The sequence below is a fragment of the Corythoichthys intestinalis genome, chromosome 9, assembly GCF_030265065.1.
Source record: "Corythoichthys intestinalis isolate RoL2023-P3 chromosome 9, ASM3026506v1, whole genome shotgun sequence".
Lineage (NCBI taxonomy): Eukaryota > Metazoa > Chordata > Actinopteri > Syngnathiformes > Syngnathidae > Corythoichthys > Corythoichthys intestinalis.
Window position 1 is genome coordinate 35,462,063 of NC_080403.1, and position 22,998 is coordinate 35,485,060.

General features: G+C 36.8%; 1 protein-coding gene across 5 annotated transcripts in view; it reads left to right on the top strand.

Moving 5' to 3' along the window:
• The window catches only part of sfmbt1 (Scm like with four mbt domains 1), a 46,291-nt gene that overhangs the window by 16,734 nt on the left and 6,559 nt on the right, over positions 1-22,998 (top strand). For 2 of the 5 annotated variants that reach the window (XM_057845424.1, XM_057845425.1), the window contains exons 3-16: positions 954-1,015; positions 1,116-1,210; positions 3,279-3,522; positions 8,211-8,299; positions 11,125-11,377; positions 13,633-13,730; positions 14,207-14,308; positions 14,473-14,632; positions 15,562-15,644; positions 16,230-16,356; positions 16,590-16,703; positions 20,435-20,477; positions 20,560-20,624; positions 20,708-20,847. In XM_057845424.1, the coding sequence (XP_057701407.1) occupies positions 991-1,015; positions 1,116-1,210; positions 3,279-3,522; positions 8,211-8,299; positions 11,125-11,377; positions 13,633-13,730; positions 14,207-14,308; positions 14,473-14,632; positions 15,562-15,644; positions 16,230-16,356; positions 16,590-16,703; positions 20,435-20,477; positions 20,560-20,624; positions 20,708-20,847 (1,638 nt within the window). In that variant the 5' untranslated portion in view covers positions 954-990. The remainder of the gene's footprint in view (positions 1-953; positions 1,016-1,115; positions 1,211-3,278; positions 3,523-8,210; positions 8,300-11,124; positions 11,378-13,632; positions 13,731-14,206; positions 14,309-14,472; positions 14,633-15,561; positions 15,645-16,229; positions 16,357-16,589; positions 16,704-20,434; positions 20,478-20,559; positions 20,625-20,707; positions 20,848-22,998) is intronic. The other 3 variants (XM_057845427.1, XM_057845426.1, XM_057845428.1) reach the window with 3 other exon arrangements.

Genomic DNA, 22,998 nt, shown 5'->3' on the forward strand with positions numbered 1-22,998 from the left:
AATACTCGTCGCTTGTATGTGAAAATATCTTTTTCTTTCATTATTGAGATCAGCATCAGATGCAAGAAAAGAACCTGTCAACTTTAGTTCTGTTCCACTGCTCTTTTTTTTCTCACTCTTACGTTAGAGAGTGTGACCCCAGGGACAATGAGATCTTCTGGTGTGTATGTGCGGTGGTGGGAGGGTAGAAAGAAAGAAGGCGGTGTCAGAGGTGAAAGGCGGCGCAGATCCTGGCGGAGCACAGGGGGTCACCGTGGCAGCGGGGTGGCCGAGAGGGGGTGGTGTCTGATGTGGGCCCCGGTTTTAATAGAGATGTCTCGGTTGACAAAGACGAGGCTGACAGGCGGCCTGAATAAAGCCCTGTGACAGACCAGCATCCCTCTTGCCGTCATGGTCCCGCCCAGCGTTCCCCTTATTCATGCTGCAACTCTTGTAGAATTAACTTTATTTCAGTATTTCACAATGCTGTGGGTCACGTTGAAGTGTCAAAGCTTGATGTGTGTTCACATTAATGTCAAGCCCCTCTCAATTTCAAATGCTCCCTTCAAGGCAATACAGTCTTTCAAATTCTTAAAAATAGTATTTGGTGTTTGCTCGGCTATTTCAGGATTTTTTATATTCCAAATTGAGATTTCATTAGATTTCAGATTTCAAATTGAGTGTTCATGACTTGACAGTAGAATATGCATTAGACATGAAATGATAAATTGTATCACACAGGAATGACCTGACCATAGTAATGGAAATCAGAACGTCTCCTTTCATAAAGACTACTTCATGGAACATGATAAAGAGAATATGTTTTTAAAGTTTTAAGGTCGGTTATCATCGTGTTGCTGGTTTGATGCAACTGAATCAGGAATCTGAATCAACAATAAATCAATTGTTGGTTGGGTGTCTGACCAGTGACCATATATTCATTTGATGCATGAGGGTAATTCTTTCCTCTCCAGAGCTCCTAATCTTGGTAAAAGAGGACATCCCACCAGCATGAGCCAGGAGTCACTGGAGTCTGGTAGGATTTACGCTTTTTCTCTTGTAAACAACACAATGAAGAAAGGGTGAGAATATTCGAGAAAGCAGGTTATGAAAGGAAAGTTGTTTGTTTGTTCCAGATGGAGACTGTGCTCATGATTTATCTGACTTCAACTGGGATGACTATTTGGAGGAGACCGGTGCTGTGTCTGTGCCTCATCACGCCTTTAAGCATGTGAGCCCTTGCTTCTTTTACTAATACTTGCAACATTTTTAAAATTAATTATCTAAAGTTTCTAATGTATATGTATGAAGCAGTGAACAGGTGCTTTGTACAATGTATTCGTCTCACACCTTGAATGCCTGCTGACTTCCCTTCTGCCCACGTTGATCTCCCTTTTGTAAAATGTCCCTCTAAAAAAAGCAAGAAACCCCTGCCAAGAAAAAGTGAATGCAGGAATCCACGAATCTTATTTTCCCAGTTAAATTTGCGCCGAATTATTTGTTTTATCAGTGTTAACGTGTGTTTGGTTTGCTTAGTGTTTAAGAGCTGCACCAAAACAAAAGACTACAAGTTGTGTTGGCATGGCAATATGTTTCTAGCTCTTTTGTGAAATTGGTTACTAAGGAACAACATCTATTCAGTAAAGCGTCAGCACTATACTGAAAGGTCTTACACTTATAAGGGCCAAAAATTTGTTCAAAATATAGAAGGCTGGTAAGCAGTGTTACAGGTGTCAGCAGGACAGTATTAGAGCTGAAACAAATACTCGAGTAACTCGAGTTTAAAAACTGATCCGAGTAATTTTATTCAACTCGAGGAATCGTTTAATTTTGCCAGCTCTAAGCATCACGTTTTGCCGGGACTACTTTTAATGCGGGACAATGCACTGACATCACGTGCATACAGGAAGAAGCAATAAAAAAAAAAAAACACCCAAAAAAACTTACTTTAGCCGACAGCCGCTACAAACTACGCCGACGTTGCTAAAAACTACGCCCGCATGATGCTATTTTGGTAGCAGGTAGTGTCCGATGCGTCTCATAGATATCGCATGCATTTAGGACTAGATGCGAAATGACAGACTCGGCCGTGTCTGGGCACTGTTAGTAAACAGCCGCCATCCTTAAGCAGTACACTTCTCATCGCTAATAAATACAACGTTACTGTCACTCGGTCACGTAACGTTAGCTCTTCGGAGGGCTAGGTTTCTATTGATTATGACCACTGTCGATGCATGGCTAAAGTGTCTTACATACAGGTTTTATATAATCTGTAAAAACACAGCGCTGTAGAGTGATGAGGGTGTAAAATTAAAACATAATAAAGCTAACTGTCAGTTTTGGCCCAGTAGTCATTGCTGAATAAAACACCAAGTAGCACTGGTCCCTAATGTGCTCCAATACAGCAGGTATCATACATTTATTTTGAGCATTGCAAAAACTCAAAATCTTATCAGTACTTACAGTTTAGACTAAGTTAAAACTTAACTAGAACTTAAAAACAGCTTGACACAAATGGAAATTATATTGAAACACGTGGGAAAAACACATAGCTTTCAAGTGATGTGTGTTATCAGGCGTAATTACATTTTTAGGTAAGAAATATGTTGTCATTTTTTTTATATAAGATCTAGAAGTTTTTTGAGTGAAAGTAGTGATTTTTTTTTCTAGTCACATCTGAGATGCAATTGTTGGCTGTTTTCAACAATGTACATCGAAAATAAAGACATTGATGGACTGAAAATGGTTCAATATTGGATTAAATGTCTTTTTTTCCTCATGTATATTTATAATTGCTCTTTACCTAAAAAAAAAATGTTTTATCCGATTAATCGATAGAATTTTCAGTCGATTACTTGATTACTAAAATATTCGATAGCTGCAGCCCTAGACAGTATTTTACAATAATGTGTGGGAAAATATTACTAGGAAGACAGTTGTTTTTAGAGTTATAGTCATAGTAGTATGCTCAATTGTCTTACTAGTTCGGACAAAGAGCATATACAGTATTTTTTTAGTACATATCTTGGACCTTAAGTTGGATATCGAGGTAAAAAAAAAAAGTTTATCGACTTTCTACATCAGTCACAGATAGTCTCTCTCACTTATCTACGTTAATGCAATAATGAAGTCATAATTTCAGTGAGTATTCACAAGGGTAGAAGACCTTTTAGGATTAAAAAATGAAATGTTAAAGTGAATATGGTATAATAAGATGGCACAGTGAAACTTTGACTTAACAAATAGACAAATGCACCAAAAATAAACATAGCGTGTCCACGTTTTTGTCCTTCTCACAGGTGGACCAAGGTCTACAGACAGGCTTGACTCCTGGTATGAAGCTGGAGGTGTGTGTGCGCTCAGAGTCTGACAGTCCTTACTGGGTGGCCAGCATCATCACAACATGCGGCCAGCTGCTGCTGCTCCGCTATGAAGGATACCAGGATAACCGCAGTGCTGACTTCTGGTGTGACACCATGACGGCTGACCTGCACCCATTAGGCTGGAGCCGCCAGCATGGCAAGATCATGAGACCCCCTGACAGTGAGATTAACCTCATATTTAAAAAGCACATGGGATACGAAGCGAATATTTGTTCCATTCTTTCCATTATTAATTTCTATTGGAAATCCCCAAAAAATTAAAAGTGAACATTATAACTGATTACTAACGAACATTAACTTATCCTACCCACAACGGGGTTCTCATATATTGTTTCAACTGTGCTAAATTTAAGTTGTGATTTTAGAGCAATGACAGCTTTTTTAAACAATATGTATGACGAGGTGAATTTTGAGAACCTCTTCGTAATTACTGCCTGCATAAGCCTATTAGGAGATATTTTAAAGGAACCCGATATGTCAAACAGAGAAGGGCTTCCCAGAATAACAGATCCAAAAAAACGATACATAATCTGAGAGTATTTCACTGTAATTTGAAGGCATTTTATGACAAAATTTTCTATAGGTGTTATTATAATTTTTTTAGGCTCTCCTCCCAACCCTGTACATATGAACAACAATATTACATATATAAATATGTTAGTGCTGCAATGATGAATTGATTACCTTGCGTAATTGGATTAGAAAAAAGTTTCGACTCAAATTTTGCTGCTTCGAGTATTTGTTTAGAGTGACGTTGAAGTGGTTTGTCTTAAAAGTGTTCCATTGTTTTATTGATTGAAATGGATGCACTGCCCTCTTGTGGCAACAGTGAATATGCCCTAACTCGTCAAACATGGCTGAATCCAGATGCTTTCTGTTAAGACCAAAATAAGGAATGTAAATGTTTGCGCTAATATGTTGGTTTATGCATTTGTTATTTAGTTTAGAAGTATATTTAGCATTTTTGGGGGGAGGGGGATATGTGTTGAATTGATTTGTTAAGAGAATTGTGAAAAAAGTTAAAAAAAAGAAAAAAAAGAGTTAGCATTTTATAGCATTTAAGCTAGTGAAGTTTTGGAATGCAAGTTAGCTGATTGTTATTTTTAATCATTTATTTGTTATTTATATCATATAAGTCTAAGATAAGGTATTTTAATAGATTTTTAAATGCATTTATTGCTCTGGTGAAATTAAAGTACAGTTCTGCAAAGTTTGACGAAACTCAGGAATTTTGTATTTGCATTTAATTCATTTACCGTAATTTCCCGAATATAAGGCACACCCGTGTATAATGCGCACCCCAAGTTTACTTGTAAAATCTAGGGAAAATTATTGTACCCGTTTATAACGCGCACCCTAATTTTAGCACCAATAAATAGAAGAATACAAGAAAACAGAGCTCTTGTACAGATACAGAAATGTCATTTTACTGACTGGTGAAACACAGCACAAGCATAGCACATTGGTAGTTCAAAACATTACCATAAACTGACAATATTTACGGTGATATGACTTGACAACATCTCCAACTTACCAGAATCTAAGAGAAAACAAAACAGATGTGACTTTTCTTTTAAAGGCTGCTGTATAACTTGCTCGTTTCATCATGATGAATAAATGTTTCATCCATGGATTGATACTGTAAAATGAAAGTGAGAAAGTAAGTCGGAAATCCGTGAGAGCTCATCGCTGTCTACACGACAGTAACAATAGGAACTATTGTTATTTGGGTTTGAGTTTCACGAGGGACAGATATAGTTGACGGACTCAGAAAGTCTGTGTGCTTACGTTTGTTATGGTCCGAGTTGCGGAGCTGCAATAAATGTTGACTCAAATGAGGTCAAGAAACTAAAGTCTGTGCTTTATGAAGAGTGAAAAAAGCAGAATTTAACACAGACGAAATCATTCGGCCGATTAGAGTGAAGTATTACCGAAACAAAATGGTGACGTCACGTACCGTAATGGTCGGCAACGGGTCGCCGCATACGTTTCTTCAACACAACGTGGCCGTGTCAATAAAAAAAAAAATCTGTTTATATACAGTATATTTGTAATATATATATATTTCTGTCTCCATCCATGTACCCGTTTATAATGCGTACCATGATTTTACGAGTTGATTTGGGGGAAAAAAAGTGCGCGTCCTATTCGGGAAATTACGGTAAGTGCAATTTTAGCAAGTCAAAATCTGTTATTGCAGGCATAAACACTTGTTTGTTTTACATCTCCTAAAATTTATTCTGCAACGCATAAAATTTTCGTAATCCGATTATTCGAACGAAGTGATTGATAGATTAATCGATTACCTAAATAATCGATAGCTGCAGCTCTAAGATATACAAACTGTATGAGTGTGTCAGGTGTTGAAACCTAACTACCTTTTCTTACCATTCTGACTTTCCCTAACTCAGACAGGCTTTGTCTTTGATACACTTTTGATGCCCACACTTAAAGTGAGAAAATTGTGTTCTATGTCAGTAACCCCAAGATAGGAATAAATCAGAAAAAAATTACTTTTGTTGGCAGTGTGGATGTGATCGTGGAAAACATTCCCTTCACCCTGCCTCCTTTCAAACACTGTTGGTTTTAATTTAAACAGTATAAAAGGCCATGTTTACACGACAACGATCATACGCGATCATGCAAAAGTGCCGTTTTGCCGTTACAGTATTTTAATTCCGCATATACACGACCATCACAGTGCTGGCCAAATATATATACACCGCTGAAATTCTGTCAGAAAATGCTCAATTTCTCCAGGAAAACAATTGCAATTACAAATGCTTTGGTAGCAATATCTTCCTATATTTTGCCTGCAATGAAAAAAAACACAAAAGAGAATAGAAATTTTTTTAAATCATTATCTTTTGACACAAAACTCCAAAAATGGGCAGGACGAAGGTATTGGCAACCTTTGAAAAATCATGTGATGCTTCTCTAATTTGTGTAATTAACAGCATCTGTTACTTACCTGTGGCACATAACAGGTGGTGGCGATAAGTAAATCACACTTGCAGCCAGTTAAAATGGATTAAAGTTGACTCAACCGCTGTCCTGTGTCCTTGTGTGTACCACATTGAATATGGAGAAAAGAAAGAAGACCAAAGAACTGTCTGAGGACTTGAGAACACTGTGAGCAGTGTCATCAATAAGTGTAAAGCCTGTGGTACGGAGTGTGGATTGTGGACGGAAAAGAAAAATTGATGAGAGATTTCAATGAAAGTGCGGATGGTGGATAAAGACCTTTGACTAACATCCAAACAAGTTCAAGCTGTCCTGCAGTCCGAGGGTACAGGAGTGTCAACCCTTACTATCCATCGGCGTCTGAATGAAAAGGGACTCTATGGTATGGTACCCAGAAAGACCCCACTTCTGACCCAGAGACATAAAAAAGCCAGGCTCTAGTTTGCCAAAACTTGCCTAAGAAAGTCAAAGACGTTTTGGAAGATTGTTCTCTGGTCAGATGAGACAAAAGTAGAGCTTTTTGGGAAAAGGCATCAACATGGAGTTTACAGGAAAAAAACGAGGCCTTCGTAGAAAAGAACATGGTTCCAACATGGCGGAGGCTCCCTGTTTTGGGTTTGCTTTGCTACCTCTGGCACTGGACTGCTTCACCAACAGATTTTGCAGCATAATGTTAGGCCCACTGTGAGGAAGCTGGGTCTCCCAGGGGGGGTCTTCCAGCAGGACAATGAGCCAAAACACACTTCAAAAAGCACTAGAAAATTGTTTGAGAGAAAGCACTGGAAACTTCTAAAGTGGCCAGCAATGAGTCCAGACCTGAATCCCGTAGAACACCTGTGGAGAGATCTGAAAATGGCAGTTTGTAGAAGGCACCCTTCAAATCTGAGAGACCTGGACCAATTGGCCAAAGAAAAATGGTCTAAAATTCCAGCAGAGCATTGCAAGAAGCTCATTCATGGATACCAGAAGCGGTTGTTTGCGGTTATTTTGTCTAAAGGTTGTGCTACCAAGTATTACGCTGAGGGTGCCAATACTTTTGTCCGGCCCATTTTTGGAGTTTTTTATAAAATGATGATTTCATTTTTTTTCCCATTCTCTTGAAGCTATTCCCATTCTCATGAAGCTATTACTACCAAAGCATTTGTAATTGTAATCATTTTCCGGGAGAAATTGAGCATTATCTGACAGAATTGCAGGGGTGCCAATACTTTTGGTAGCACTCTATTTGTTGGGAAAATGGCGGGCAAACTGAAGAGCAAAAATGCATTAAACCTCCAATTTGCCCATGCATTCCCAATGTGTTGGTGGCAGCACAACCAAAAGTTTTTGCCTTGTCACCTCTCTTGCTGTTATCGAGTAAACGGCCCCTAAGAAAGGTCCTCTTGTACCATATCTATTTACTGTACTCTCAGACAAAAAAATAACCCTCATATCTGATTCTAATTCTGAAAAAAGTTTAAATTCTTTTACCCGTTGCAGTTTTGGCAATAAACTTTTTAACTGGATTCATGTCTCATTTATCAAAACCACATCCTTTATTAAGAGTTCTTGAGAGCGTTATCCACTTTAGCTTACATTGTGTGCACCCTAACTCACTGTTGCATAATCGAATGCGAAGCAAACAAAGTTATGTGTTAAGAGTGAAAAGGCAGTGCTAGTTTTACTTTTTTGTACCTTTTACTATAGAAAAAGTAACACAATTACATGTTAAACAGGACACAAATTACTAGACTTATCAAAAATCTTTAATTTTGCACTGTGTGCACAGGCATGCTAAGTAGACTGTGGCAGAGTCAGTTTGTTCAATTTTACAACTGATGAGAGAGCAAGAGCAAACAAAGTAAAATGCGTACCAATGCGTTTTATGTGTGTGATCCATCACAGGTGTGCGTGAGAAGCACCAGGACTGGGAGGCTTTACTTGAAAAGGTCCTGGCTGAGGAGTGCAGCGTGCCTGCCAACCTGCTAGAGTTGGTAAGGAAACCACAACAGCTGTCCTTCCACACGAGCAGTGTGCATCTTGAGCAGCATTTGTCAAATGTGTGCGTCTGCACCAAGAGCATTCTACTGTTAAATGCTGATTTGAAAAGTTTGCTTACTTGTTGAAAATTGCTTCAAATTGTATTATTTCGTGGTGAAGAAGCAATAAATTGAAGGTGACAGTTTTAAACCTCATGTGCACAGTTCGCACGCATTATTGCCACTTTACTGCACTGTGCACTGACAAGCTGTCACGTTCGTTTCATATTGTTGTCCTTATGGGAGAAGCCTTTGCTGAATTTGTCAGCCTTTTTAAGAGGAAGTAAAAACATATTTCAAATGGCAATTGTTTTTATAAATGAAGCGTGTATCACAACATGATGCATTATGAGAAAATCTATCACCATGTTAAACTTTATGCTTTATTAGACAATCGTACCAGAGCTTTTAAATGGCCTTAGTGCTGCAACGATTAACTCGAGTATTCGACTAGAAAAAAAGATTCGAATTAAATTTTGCTGCTTCGAGTATTCGTTTAATTACATTGGCGTTGTAATGGTTTATTTTTAAAGTGTTTGCAGTCAGTTTTATTGATTTGGGTGGATACACTACCCTCTAGTCTGCCTCATTTCACATGGCTGAATCCAGCTGCTCCATGTTAAGACCAACATAAACCAAGTTTTTGTTTGCGCTAGTGATTTTGTAAATACAATCATAATTTAGTTATAGGTATAGGTATATTTAGCTGTTTTTTGTGGGAATATGTGTCTGAACCATTTGTTAAGAGCGTTGTAAAAAAAAAAAAAGTTAGTGTTTCATATCATTTAAGCTAGCTTTTGCTATGCAATTTAGCTGATTGTTCTTTTGTTGACATAGATCCTTATTTATTTATTTATTTATTTTTTAATATCGTTTGAGACTCAGCTCAGGTATTTTAAATTTTTCGTGGTCCTCATCCGATTACTCGATTATTCGAACTAATTCATCGATTAATCGACTACTAAAATAATCGATAGCTGTAGCCCTAAATGGCCTAAAGCTAAGGTAAGCAGGAACAACTGTTTTACTCGCTCAGTACACCAAGAATTGTGCTTACTTTAACAACCATTCACACTAACGTTTAGGTACACTAAGGCTACGTTCACACTGCAGGTCTGCACGAATCTGATTTTTTCGTGTTTTTCCGACGCGAGTGAGGCATGAACTTGACGGTCTGAACGGGACAAGTCGCATAGAAGTGGACCGTTTCAAATCCGATCAGGGTCACTTTCGTATATGGTTTAAATCCGATCTGGGCCACATTTTTCCAGAACGTCGTGGCGGTCTGAACTGGCAAGTCTCTCAAATCGGAATTCATGCAGCAATTGCGTCATCAAAGAGCGAGAGAGATGGCGCGCTACGGTAGCGGTGCAGCTGTGCGTTAGCGCCTAGCTTGCCTTGAACACGGCTTTGGGAAGGGTCTTGGCAACAGTCATAAAAAATAAAAATGGGTTGAAGATAAGCCGGCGAATGATTGGTTTTCTCTCTGCTCTATATGAGCAATATTTCAAGATTGCTTACACGGTGAGTCGGGGCAAACTGCCCGTATGTGTGTGTGTGACATGCATGGACAATGCGTGCATGCTATCGATCCACAGAAACATTGAACATAAGCCTAAACGGGGATTATTTATGTCTGTTATTTGTGTCCTCTTTTTTAGAAATCAAAATATGATCACACTGGAATGACGGATGACAGCCAGCATGTGTAGTCATTTGTTATGATTCTTCTGCGGATGCGGGTCTTCTTGCTCAGCACGTGTCAGACTGCGAATTAGCGTGCATGCATAATACTTAAACAGTCTCAATGGACAAAAGCAGTCTGAACGGTCACGCCTAAAAAACAGATATGACAAAAAATCGGATTTGTGCATTAAGACCTGCATTATGAACGTAGCCTATGACACCATTTAGACCAGATGTTGTTAAACGCTCAAGAACCAGAGTTGAGTTTTAAACTAGATTAATGTATTTAAACATTTGTAGCTTGTGTTAAGTTAAAGTTAGTTGAAAATGCGCTTCATATTTTAAGAATAAAATAATGAATTCTCATTTTTTTTCAGCTTTATTGCATTAATTGTAATCATAGGTAATAAAATTCGACTGTGAAGGGAGCGGATTTAGATCTGTAAATTTTAATTATTACTTTTTCACAGTTTATGCGTTTTTTCATTAAAAAAAAAAAAAATTATTCATGTTTGATGTAATGCACAGCACTATTACAGCTTATATATTTGAATATATTTGATCTGTGAGTAACTTTTTTTTGATTACGGTAATTAATTAAACCAATTTTTAAATGAAGTGAATGCATACATGTTTAAAAAAAATATGCAAAATTGTTTACTTATATTTGTTTTGCTGACATTGAACCAAATTATACATTAAAAAATAAAACTTGTCGTAAAAAAAAATCTAAATTGATTTCACAAATATTACAGGAAAGTGCTTTGTTAACTGGATAAAGGGAAAAAAATGGGCTAAATCCCATTCATTTGAATCTACCACTTCTCAGCTGTGAAACATACTTGCTAACCACTATAGCACTGTGTTTCTACTCCAAACTTTCAAAATCAAAAACAAACCTACAGTATGTTGTGCAGTAAGAACTGACATAAATTGAGTTTCTTTTTCACTGAGCATGCTTCACTTCTGCTACTTAGTCATGCAGCACATTTTCTCCCAGTGTGAATTCCTCACCTTGTCTCAGTGTGTGGGCATTTGTGTGCTTGCGCATGCTCTCCTCTCCGTGGTTAACCCCTTCCCACTGCTTTCCTCAGCCTCAGCGTGGCCGCGACCCAATGGAGCTGCTGAGTGCCGGTTGTTATGTGGAGCTGCAAGACAGTGTTGACCCAGGGCTTGCCTGGGCCGCTGAGGTAGAGGAGAATGTCGGAGGAAGGCTGAAGTTGCGGCTGGTTGGCACAGAGGGCCTCCCTGACACACCTGCGACCCTTTGGCTCTTTTACCTCCACCCACGCCTCCACCCACCCGGGTGGGTTCAAGAGCATGGATACACCTTCAGGCCTCCTTCTGGTTAGTAGTGCGATATTTAAAGTCATATGCGATATATTCGTAAAAAAAAAAAAAAAGAAGGAAATTTGATACTTTAATATGTTATAGATCTGCCAATGAAGGCTGAATACAGTGCCAGTATTGTGTGCTGTGACTCAAGCATTCACATTGTTTTTCGCCAACAAAAGATGGCGGTCTGCCCATACTTAGCGACATTCTAATCATAAATGGGCTTTACAGAATAACAAAAAAAAATCATTAGAAAAATAAAGATGATTTCACAAGTATAATTTATATTTCCTAAAAAAAATGGAATCAATTCATATTTATTTTTTTGATACTGCCAAATGGGTCAACATATTAGTGACACAAGAAATTTTAATGAATATCTAATGACTAATGTATGGTAAGTCTCTAAGAGACACAGCAGATTCTGATCTTGTGTTATTTTAGAAAAAATATGATTATTCTTAAAAATGTGAAGCAATTTATATCCTATCACATGTAAACGTGAAAAAGATTTCACAAGTATTATATATATTTAAATTAGGGCTGCAGCTATCAAATATTTTACTAGTCGATTAATCGATGGACTAGTTAGTTCGAATAATCAAGCAATCGGATAAGGAACATGAAAATTTTATATACCCGAGCTGAGCCTAAAATTGTATAAAAAATGTTTAAAATGAGGATCTATGTACAACAAAAGAACAATTGGCTAACGTACACAGAAAAAGTCCGCTAGCTTCAATGCTATAAAATGCTAGTTTTATTTTTTTTCCTTCTTTCTTTTAACAATGCTCTTAACAAATGGTTCAGACACATATTCCCACAAAAAAAAAAAAAAAAATGGTTAAATATACCTATAAACTAAATACTTGAAGCAACAAAATTTAGTTCGAATACTTTTTTCTAATCGAATACTCGACTCGAGTTAATGGATTAATCGTTGCAGCACTAATTTAATTCAATAAGTATTTATATTTGGAATACTTTCAAATGGGTCAACATTTTAGGGAGAAATGTTAATATCTAATGACCAAATATATGGCAAATCTATAAGTCTTATTTTAGAAATATGATTATTCTCAGAATTGTAAAGCAACATTATGCTCTTACATTGTAATGTATTCCATTTTAAGCTTTATTCTCATAATTTCCTAATCTTTTTCTTGCACTTTTACTATTTTATTCCTAGTGTGACCCACTTGTTAATAGCCATTATTCACAAAATGGACATTTTAAATGTTTTTCTTAGCTCATTGTAGGGAACATCTACAACGATCACTAATAGCTCTGTGCAGATTGAAGTTACAAGCACACAATTGTTGAGATTGTAATCATGTTGTATTTCCAGCACTTGAGTTTTTTTTTTAAGCTCAGATTGGCTGGCAGGCAGTCTAGGGTATAGCCCACCTCCTCTCACTTTACCTGCGACGACATTAAGTCAAAGAAGTATAGAAAATGTATGGGGGGGGGGGGGGGGGTAGTAATGTGTAATTATGACAGCAGTAGTAAATTTGCATTTGTGGTTTAAGCACAATGAACATGATTAAGAAAAACAAGAGGTTAAACCGTAATGTTATGCCTTTTCAGTTTTTCTATCACACAGTATGTTGTAAAGCATTAACCTGAATTAAGGTCCTCACTTTGGTGACGAATATTGCAATTTTCCAATTGATTTTTTTAAATATGATGCACTATTTGTGAGAGCCGCAACGGCACTTAATAATTAAGATGGTTTGCTTGAATTAACCATTTTAGTGTTACTTCAATTCAAGTGACAATATTGATGTCATATGAGGGAGATATTCCACTGCATGAGGGAGATATTCCACTGGTCTTTGAAACTGATTTTCCTCACAGAAGGAAGAGCAAGACTTGCGTATTCTTCGGGAGCGTAAAGTGTGTTGATAATTAAACTATAACAAGCTCAGCATGATATTTCTCCACGGTTATGCAGCTTGTCAAACTTCAGGTCTTATCAATGTTGCTAAATGTGGAATAGAATTAAAAAAAAAAAAAAAAAAAAAAGATTTTGTGCTATAATGGGTTTCTTGAATGTGATGTATATGCTATAATTGTCTTTTATTGTTAAATTGAGATAACAATTAAATAAATGATTAGTTCATACCTTTAAACAATGCAGTCTGGTGTTTTGTGATGTAACAACAACATGATAGAGACTGGTGTTTAGCTTAGCAGCAAACAAAATAGGATACTGTATATTTGGTGAGCAGTTGGCTTTCTGCAGCTGATTTGTATGTTTGTTTTAGAACTTTTGGCACTGCGAACAGAGGAAGAGTGGGAAGAGGTGAAGCAGAGGATCACTGAACTTCCTCAAGATGAAGCTCTGACTGCAGAGCTCAGTAAGGTACTGGCAGCATGAACCTTTCTGTGCCTTTCCGCATGTTAATGTTCAACAGAAGTTATGATTTTATTCTTTTCACACTTGTATTCTCAAACTGAGAACTAATGAGCCCCTTACGCAGCATATTGAGCCATAGTTTGATATTGTAAGTTTTATTCTTAAAAGTTCTTCTGATAAAATATGACTTCATGTTCATGTTTAACATAAAATAATATTGCAACCATACCTTAAAAAAAAAAAAAATCTAAAAAACAAATGTCTAAAAAAAAAAAAAAGTATTATTGAATTATTGCTTTAATAATAGTTTTTTTTTTTTTTAATCATGTGGCATTTAGAAATATGCACGGTGGTTAGTTTAATTGACTTTAGGATTGTAAGGAAGTCCTTGGCAAAGCACATCTTCTGTAAGGTGTCTCAAGACCCCCCAAAACCCTTCGAATAAGTACAGATCTCAATATGTACTTCTTCGGTTGTCTTAGGACCAGCCTGCAATTTCTACTCATTGTTTTAAAGAAGGAATGAAATTGGAAGCGGTCGATCCTGCAGCACCCATCTGTATCAGGCCAGCCACCGTCACAAAGGTAACGTTGTATACTGTTAAATCAGTTTCAATCGTAACCTACCGATATGCTCTTAACAACTGTTTGTTGGCTATAAGATTATGCTAATTCAAGATTACACAGGCTTGAGCTCAAGTGAGATGAACACATACTTTATGAAAATATACTGTCCCTGCTCTTCCTAGGTTTTCAATGAGCAGTACTTCCTGGTAACAATGGATGACCTTTGTGGCATTGAGGAGTCTGAAGGCTCAGGACGCTCCTTTCTGTGCCACAGAGACAGCCCGGGGATCTTTCCTGCTCAATGGAGTCTTAAAAATGGGCTCCCTCTCAGCCCACCACCAGGTTTGACTTGATTATCAGTGTTTTTCAACCTTTTCTGAGTCATGGCACGTTTTCACATTGGAAAAAACATCGCGGCATACCACAAACCAAAAAATGCTCTGTACAATATATTTAAGTATAAAATACTCAATTTTTATACTTTCTCTGTGTGAAACTTGAGCCTGTTTAGATGAACACAAAGCCGATATCATGGCAGGAAATGAAGAAAGACGCACACACACACACACACGAAGCTTTAGCAATTCAATTCAATTCAATTGCAATTAAATTTTGATAATGTCTTTAACCACATTAGGGCAGAGCATCTCGCTGATAATGGCTTTGCAGGCAGGTAATTAATGTCTCCGCCACAGTGTGGGACTTTTTGGATTTAGCAACAAGTTCAGCAACAAGGTAACTGGCTTTGGGTGCTTTCTCCTTTACCTTTAAAGTTTTTCCTCAAAAGTTGCCAGTTTCTTTGTGTTTTCACAAAGGCAAAAAAAGTAGTCCATCGACTTGTTTTGAAGCGACGGGTGTTTTGTTTGGAGATGACTTTTAAGGTTGCTTGGCACCATCGCGCTGTTGAACAGCTCCTCGTGTCGCGTTCAACAACTGCTCGGAATTCTAGCCATCAGCCACCTTGCTGTTCTTGATAATATGTTGCAATTCAACACAGGGGAAGGATTGACGGTCGTCACATATGGATAAAATGGAAAGGACACTTTGTGTATATCGACACTTGATGAAATGCAATATAGGATAACTTCTCGCGGCACACCTGACAATCTCTCACGGCACACTAGTGTTCCACAGCACAACGGTTGAAAAACACTGCATTAGATCACTCATACTGCAGCTTCCCTACAAATCCCTTGCTAAGAATTCTGTGTATTCAATTTAACACAAATTTGTTTCCTTCCCTTTGATTGTTTACTTTGTCTCGTGTATAGGGTATCAAGGTCCAGACTTTGACTGGGCAGATTACCTAAAACATTGTGAAGCAGAAGCAGCCCCTCAGAACTGCTTCCCAACTGTAAGTCAAAATCACATTTAGCATCTACCAGTGAAGTGCCTGTGATAGTCAATTGTCAAGTTTATTGCTTACTGCGACTATCACACTGCTGTTATGTTGAGATAGAATGAAATGTGGCCTTGTAAGCAGAAACACAAAGGAGCAATGAGCAAGTTTCCTTCACACAACACACAACAATATAAAAATTTAAATAAAAAATACGAAAATAACTCTGCCATATGAGAAATACTTTCGTCCAAACTAGTTCTATTTACCAAAAAAAAAAAAAAAAAAAAAAACAGTTAAATTTACAAGACAGAACAGCATGACGCACAGCTCAGTATGACCAATATTGGTATTGTACTAAGATTCACATATAAATATAATTTGTTATTCTCATTTATAACCAATAGTGAAATGTTAACTAAATCCATTTTTAATTCATGTCATCTGATTGTGCTGTATCACTCAGGGTCTTTGTATGTACCGTAGTTATAATTTCATTGTAGATATGCAGTAAATGGAAATACAGACATTTTTTAAAAAAGAAGGCAGTAAATGCCTATTTGTTTCCTAAAAGATGTCTTGTTTTTTCTACACTTTCAGGACAGTGTTGAAAATAATTTTAAAGAGTCAATGAAACTGGAGGCTGTCAACCCACTGTCACCAGAGAACATTCACGTGGCAACAGTCACCAGGGTGAAAGGGCAATACATTTGGCTCAGTCTGGAAGGTGAGAGCAAAGTCTGAAAGAAATATTCTCGGGTGTGAATGTGAAGTCTGCATTAACATGTGTGGTGCAAATTTAATGATGGTTATTAGCTGAGTCTTGTGACTCGAACCTCTTCATGAAGAGAAAACCATTGTGAGTCATATTATATTGTAACAAATTATAATAAGAACCTGCTAACTTAGCCTCAGTGATTCATTAGGGAAGTTCTAATATTTTTGTGCATCGTCATTCAGGTCTAAAACAGCCCATGCCTGAGTTGACAGTTCATGTGGATTCTTTGGACATCTTTCCTGTGAGCTGGTGTGAGACAAACGGCTATCCACTTGTGTACCCCATCAAGCCCTCAGGCAAGTATCCATTCACCCGCACCCATTTTTTTTTTTTTTTTTTTTTTAAGCTATGCTAAAACAGTTATTTCCACAATCAATGAATTACTTTAAAACTTTTGATTAGATTGATATTAATTGTTCCGTCACACACAGAACAAACATCTCTGTATTGACACTAGGCATGTGCCGATATGAGATTTTGATGGTATGATAACCTTTAAGCAAAATTACCGCGGTTTCACGGTATTACGGTATTGCAATTATAGCTTTAAAATGTGTTATTTTTAGGGCTGTCAAAATTATCGCGTTAACGGGCGGTAATTAATTTTTTAAATTAATCACGTTAAAATATTTGACGCAATTAACGCACATGCCCCGCTCAGATTAAAATGACAGTACAGTGTAATGTCCGCTTGTTACTTGTTTTTTGGTGTTTGGCGCCCTCTGCTGGCGCATGTGTCCAACTGATTTTATGGGTTAGTAACATGAGTGAGCATGGTGTAATTATTGACATCAACAATGGCGAGCTACTAGTAGACATGTGCCGGTGACCGGTTTCACGGTTTACCGTGGTGTGAAAACGTCGCGGTTTCAAAACCACTAAAATATTCCGCCAGACCGTAGAACGGTATTCGCTATTTTTCATGTGTCAAAACTGCAGCCAGAAGGGACGTGGCGCGGCAGCGCTCACCACCTCCCGTTTGTTGCTGTGTGTGAAAGTGACTATCGGCTAGACAGCCAGCGAACCCAAAAACAAATACTCTTTCAATTTCAATTTATTGAGCTCTCAAATCGTGGTAAGTGGAATATACAAAATGCATACATTTAAAACGTTGTACAATTGTATTTTTCCATGTGTGAGTAGCTTCAACAGATTAGCACTATGGAAAAAGTTCGCCAAAAACAAAACACACATTTTCCTTTCAAATTCGATATACAAACTAAATAAAAGCTTACAAAGACGAATGTTAGCCTAGGTTTAGCTGGGAGAGCAACTTCGTCGAGTTTTACAGCCGCAGAGTGAGAAAACAAGCTTGATTTGCTTGAATCAGTGGCTTGAATGAAAGGGGGAAAAAATGGTAGCCTCAAAGATCGCTAATTGCAAAAAGATGATCTTGCCCTAAGCACAAATCCACGTTCGCTGGATCAAGGAGAAGTCACACTCCCAATTTTTTTTTTTTTTTTTATAGATGAAACCTTTCCACAACAATATTGACATTTTAACCAACTTATACATTTTTAACTAACTTATTAACTTTTAAATTATTTATGTTCTTTTTAACACAAAGGCATGACATGTAGACTAGAGTTGACACAGTGGCTGAAAATGGCGAAACTTCACTTGAGCTTTTCCACCCTCAAAACAAAGTCATGCAGTATAATTTAAAAAAAAAATTATTTAGAAGTGTTTTTACTTTTTTATAGAAATTGTTTTGTTCGTGCTCTAATCTTGAACAACTTGAGCTGTGGGTATAGTCTATAAATTGTATTTTAATTTTATTTAAAATATTCGTTTTTTTAATTGATATTTTATTTATTTTAACAACATATTCATGTTTCAATTTGCAACTATGTTCTGAAAAAAAAATTCCTGTTCAATGGATTTTTTATTTTTTTTATAACCCATACATCTCAAAATAGCAATACCGTAATACCGTGAAACCGCGGTATTTTTGCTCACGGTTATCGTACCGTCAAAATCTCATACCGGCACATGCCTAGCTACTAGTTTATTTTTTGATTGAAAATTTTACAAATTTTAATAAAATGAAAACATTAAGAGGGGTTTTAATATAAAATTTCTATAACTTGTACTAACATTTATCTTTTAAGAACTACAAGTCTTTCTATCCATGGATCGCCTTAAGAGAATGTTAATAATGTTAATGCCATCTTGTTGATTTATTGTTATAATAAACAAATACAGTACTTATGTACCGTATGTTGAATGTATATATCCGTCTTGTGTCTTATCTTTCCATTCCAACAATAATTTACAGAAAAATATGGCATATTTTGGTTTGAATTGCGATTAATTACGATTAATTAATTTTTATGCTGTAATTAACTCGATTAAAAATTTTAATCGTTTGACAGCCCTAGTTATTTTGAGAAGTATGTGTTGAGAAAAAAAAAAAAACTTTTTTCTACTGAACAGGTTTTTTAAAAAAAATTCACAACATATTTGCAAATTCGAACATCAACATGAATATAATGTTAAAATAAATATATAAAATAACAAAAAACCTGAAATATTTCAAATAAAATTGAAATAAATGGAAACTTATAGACTAAACCCACAGCCACAGCTCAAGTTGCTCAACATTAGAACAAGAAACCTTGGTTGTATACAACTAATCAATTTAATCAAAAATTGTTTATGTAAAACACATATCACTACTATTATTAATATGAATTAGTTGAATATTAATGGAGAGCAAGCGTAAGAGATAGAGCGCGTGTGTATGACTTGTATCATTATTTAGACATTATACAGACACACACCCACACCCTCTCTCAACACAGATAGTCGCCAGAGAGAAAAAACACCACACGCTGTATTGTGAAAATGTTATTTTGAACAGATGTTTACAATGGCGGAAGACTTTACAAAATTTGGCTAATGGTAGAGAGAAAACTAGTTAGCTGTCTTGGCATGCTAACCAGCCACGTTATCTGCCTCGTTAACAAGCTTACGTTATAGTATTTTTTTTTACCATTGCTAGACACACTAAACAAGCTCTCGTTGCTTGTGGGAAACGTTCATGACAGCATCTACATACCTTAAATTTTGTGTAAAGTGACGGATGATGGCGATGTAAATGTGAAATCATGTTGGAGGTCATGCCGTCTGTTTCTTTTCGGAAGCTGAAGTCCTCCCATACTAGCGACTTTGTCTTTTTTCAAGGGGGAAAAAAGCTCAGGTAAAGTTTCACCGACAGAGCAACAACCGGAGGCGGCGGTGTGAGCGCTGTCGCTTCATTTTTGGGACATAAAAAATTCAGTATTACGGTATGAAGGAAAATTGTAGTGTTTTTTTAACCGTGACGTTTTCATACCACGGTAAAACCTTGAAACCAGTAACCGGCACATACCTAAGTGACCCATTCAGCTGTATAAAACCAAATCTGTAATTTCACGGAGATGACAGGTGATAGATGGGATATTCCATTCCATGAGATGAGTGTGAATTGCTTCTAAATAAAGTATACAGCTTCTGTAATGACTAGAAATTGTTTTTGAAAATGGCCCATTACACATGATATGCTGTTCTTTTGTGTTGACATTTTTATGTGTACATTTTCTCCCAAATGTAATGCTAGGCTAAAAGAAAGTTTTGAATTTAAAACTCTCAAGTTATGTCAAAAGGTATAGCCAGGAATTTGGCACACAAACTGAGAAAGCAACAACTAGAGGCCTTTTTGCAATGCTTTTCCACAAGACTGGCACATCAGAAGCATCCTTTCAGACAGAACTGAAAGCAAACTTGCTGCTGCTGCTGTTGTGGTGTTGGGAATTTAAATAACATAGAACTACATTGTTAACTTTTCAGTTTTTGTGTTTGCATAGTGAGTCAACCTCATTATTCATAGTTTACATACAAGTAAACATGTAAACTTAGTATCAAAGCCATCTGTGGCTAGTTGTGTAAAAAGGGGCTTATGAAGGAAAACCTGTTACAAAATGTAAATTGCACAATTGAACCTTTATTTAACTATATAAAATCCCAAACGTTTCCTTGTTTTCAGTAGAAAATGAGAGGAAGATTGCTGTGGTGCAGCCTGAAAAACAGTGAGTATAAATATTCTTATAAAAACAACCCAATAATTTGAATCAATAAACTTTCTGGACTAATTATTCAAACCTTTTGCAGCAGAGCTCCATCAAAGTCATCATCACCTGTCACTGTAAAGCAGGTGGCAAATCAGCCAGAAGCTGGTCAGTAAAAAAACATAAAACATATATTATGTGTGGTTGGCTGCCTTAGTCATTTGCATTTTGTACATATGTTCCCATTGCAGGACAGGGGAATGGAAAATACTGTTGTCCCAAGATCTATTTTAATCATCGCTGTTTTTCTGGCCCTTACCTTAATAAGGGACGAATAGCTGAACTGCCTCAGTTCATCGGCCCTGGAAATTGTGTCCTTGTGCTCAAAGAGGTAATAGTTTTATCATACATTTTAAAAACAATATTAAAAAAAAACTATTCGAAAAAGAGAGGATGCAGCCCCATTTCATTATAATGGAGAGAGATAATAGATTTTTAATACAGAAATAGTATATAATACACAATATCAAATTTAACCGTTTGGAATTGGAACTACTCAAAAATAAAATTTCAATGTTTTCAAATTGATTAATATTTACAAACCACCTGTAAATTAATATACATGTACATGAACCTTTTTTTGAGCTCACATGCATAGGACGATAAACCCACCTCAATTTCTGTTTTGTTTTACTCAGTAGTCAATAGTAAAGTTGAACACAAAGCTGGCATTTCATGATCATCTGTGTTCCGTATAATCAATACATCTGTACTCATCCTTATCACTGTACTTGGATCAAATATAATGCGCAGAACTGTAGGTGATTACGCTCACTCTATTGAATTGTCATTATTATAAGCGGTACGGAAAATGAATGAATACTAAATGGCTTTTAAAGGCAAATACATACAGTGGTACCTCGACATACAATCGCTTCGACATACAATCTTTTCGATATCCGTCGTAAGTTTTGACTCGCCATTTGTTTCTACATCCGACGACATGCTCGAAATATGACGAAAATTAAGATTGGTGTGTGCGTATCCGTGAACTGGCTAGACAACACGGCCGTAGAATGTCTACAATCTCGACGGTCCTCCTCTGACCTCGGTTTTTCTTTATGAGTTAAGGTGACAATTGTTATTGTGGTAATATCGCCAAAGAAATCACCAGCTGTGTCAGGTTTTTAATCATATATTTCAGAACTTGTGTAACACAACACGCCTATTGTTGCGCTGCAGTTGACGCCAACAACAAAACATTAAAAGAGAAAGTACAATCTGTACCGCACATTTCTCACTCTGTCACGTCAGCCACGCGGTGCTTTCAGGTACAGCACGTAAAACACGTCCATAACTGTCAACCCGAGACCATTGGCAATCTAACAAATAGTGGCGTATGCCCTTACAAATTGGTGACTAATCTTACAACGTTTTGTATAGCGTGCAATATGAAACAAAAATAAAACTCAGTTTTTAAAATAATATGAATTTATTGGTAAAATTGTAACATATAACCTGGTGCAATCAAAGTACAATCAATATCTTCAGCTACATCATGATTACTGAAATTTAACAATGATTTTTGTTATAACTGTATGTTGCACTTTTGGCAATTTATATCATGTCTTTTGTTGGCTGCACTTCATAGTACTTCAGCTTGCAATTCAGTTTGACTTGAAGGTAGTTTTTTAGTGTGTCCAATTATTATTAAAAGGGGCAATTGATAAAATGAACTTACCGATGCAATGTTTGAGTCAGGGAACATTTCTTTTGCTAATTCTGAGAAGTGATCAGCAATAGTTGCAGGCAAATTGTGTTCGGCAACAAATTGGCAGAATAAAATCTCCGCTTTCGTCACTTTTCATTCTGCAGACTGCATCTTTATGACCAGTGTTGCTAATCTTACTTTAAAAAAGTAATTAATTTCAGTTACGAGTTAGTAACTCAATTACCTGAATGTAAGAGTAATTAGTTACTTGGCAAAGTAACTGGTGTTACCTTTCATGTTTTTTTTTTCCATTTAAAAAAAATGAAAAAAAACATAGTAACCTTTGCTATGTTTGGAATTCATTTAATGTTGTGAATTAACCGTTAAAGTTGTTAAAATTGCTCCCGTTTTTGCATTAGTTCCTTACTGCCTACTTTCGACATGTGAAAGTTTTAAAACAGTTTCATCATTTAACGATAGATTCAAGTCAAGATTTTGCCGATTTAGGAGTATTTTAGATGAAAGGTTACCTAGGTTTGCTAGGAAGGTTCACTACAAAAGAGCCTTTCTGAGAAGTCTACTGCTTTAAAATGGCGGCTGTTTACCAACGCTGGCAAGTGTATCATTTCACATCTAGTTCATATACATGTGATATCTACCGTAGTTTGTAGGCTGTCGGCTACAGTCAGGTATTATTGGAGCCACTTAGCCTAGCATCGCGTTTGCAATGGCGTCACAACTCCCCCTTTCCCACTCCCGCTCATTTTTCTCCATGTCTCTGACTTTTCTCGCGTCATTCAACCAACGTAGTAACGCATAGTAACGCACATT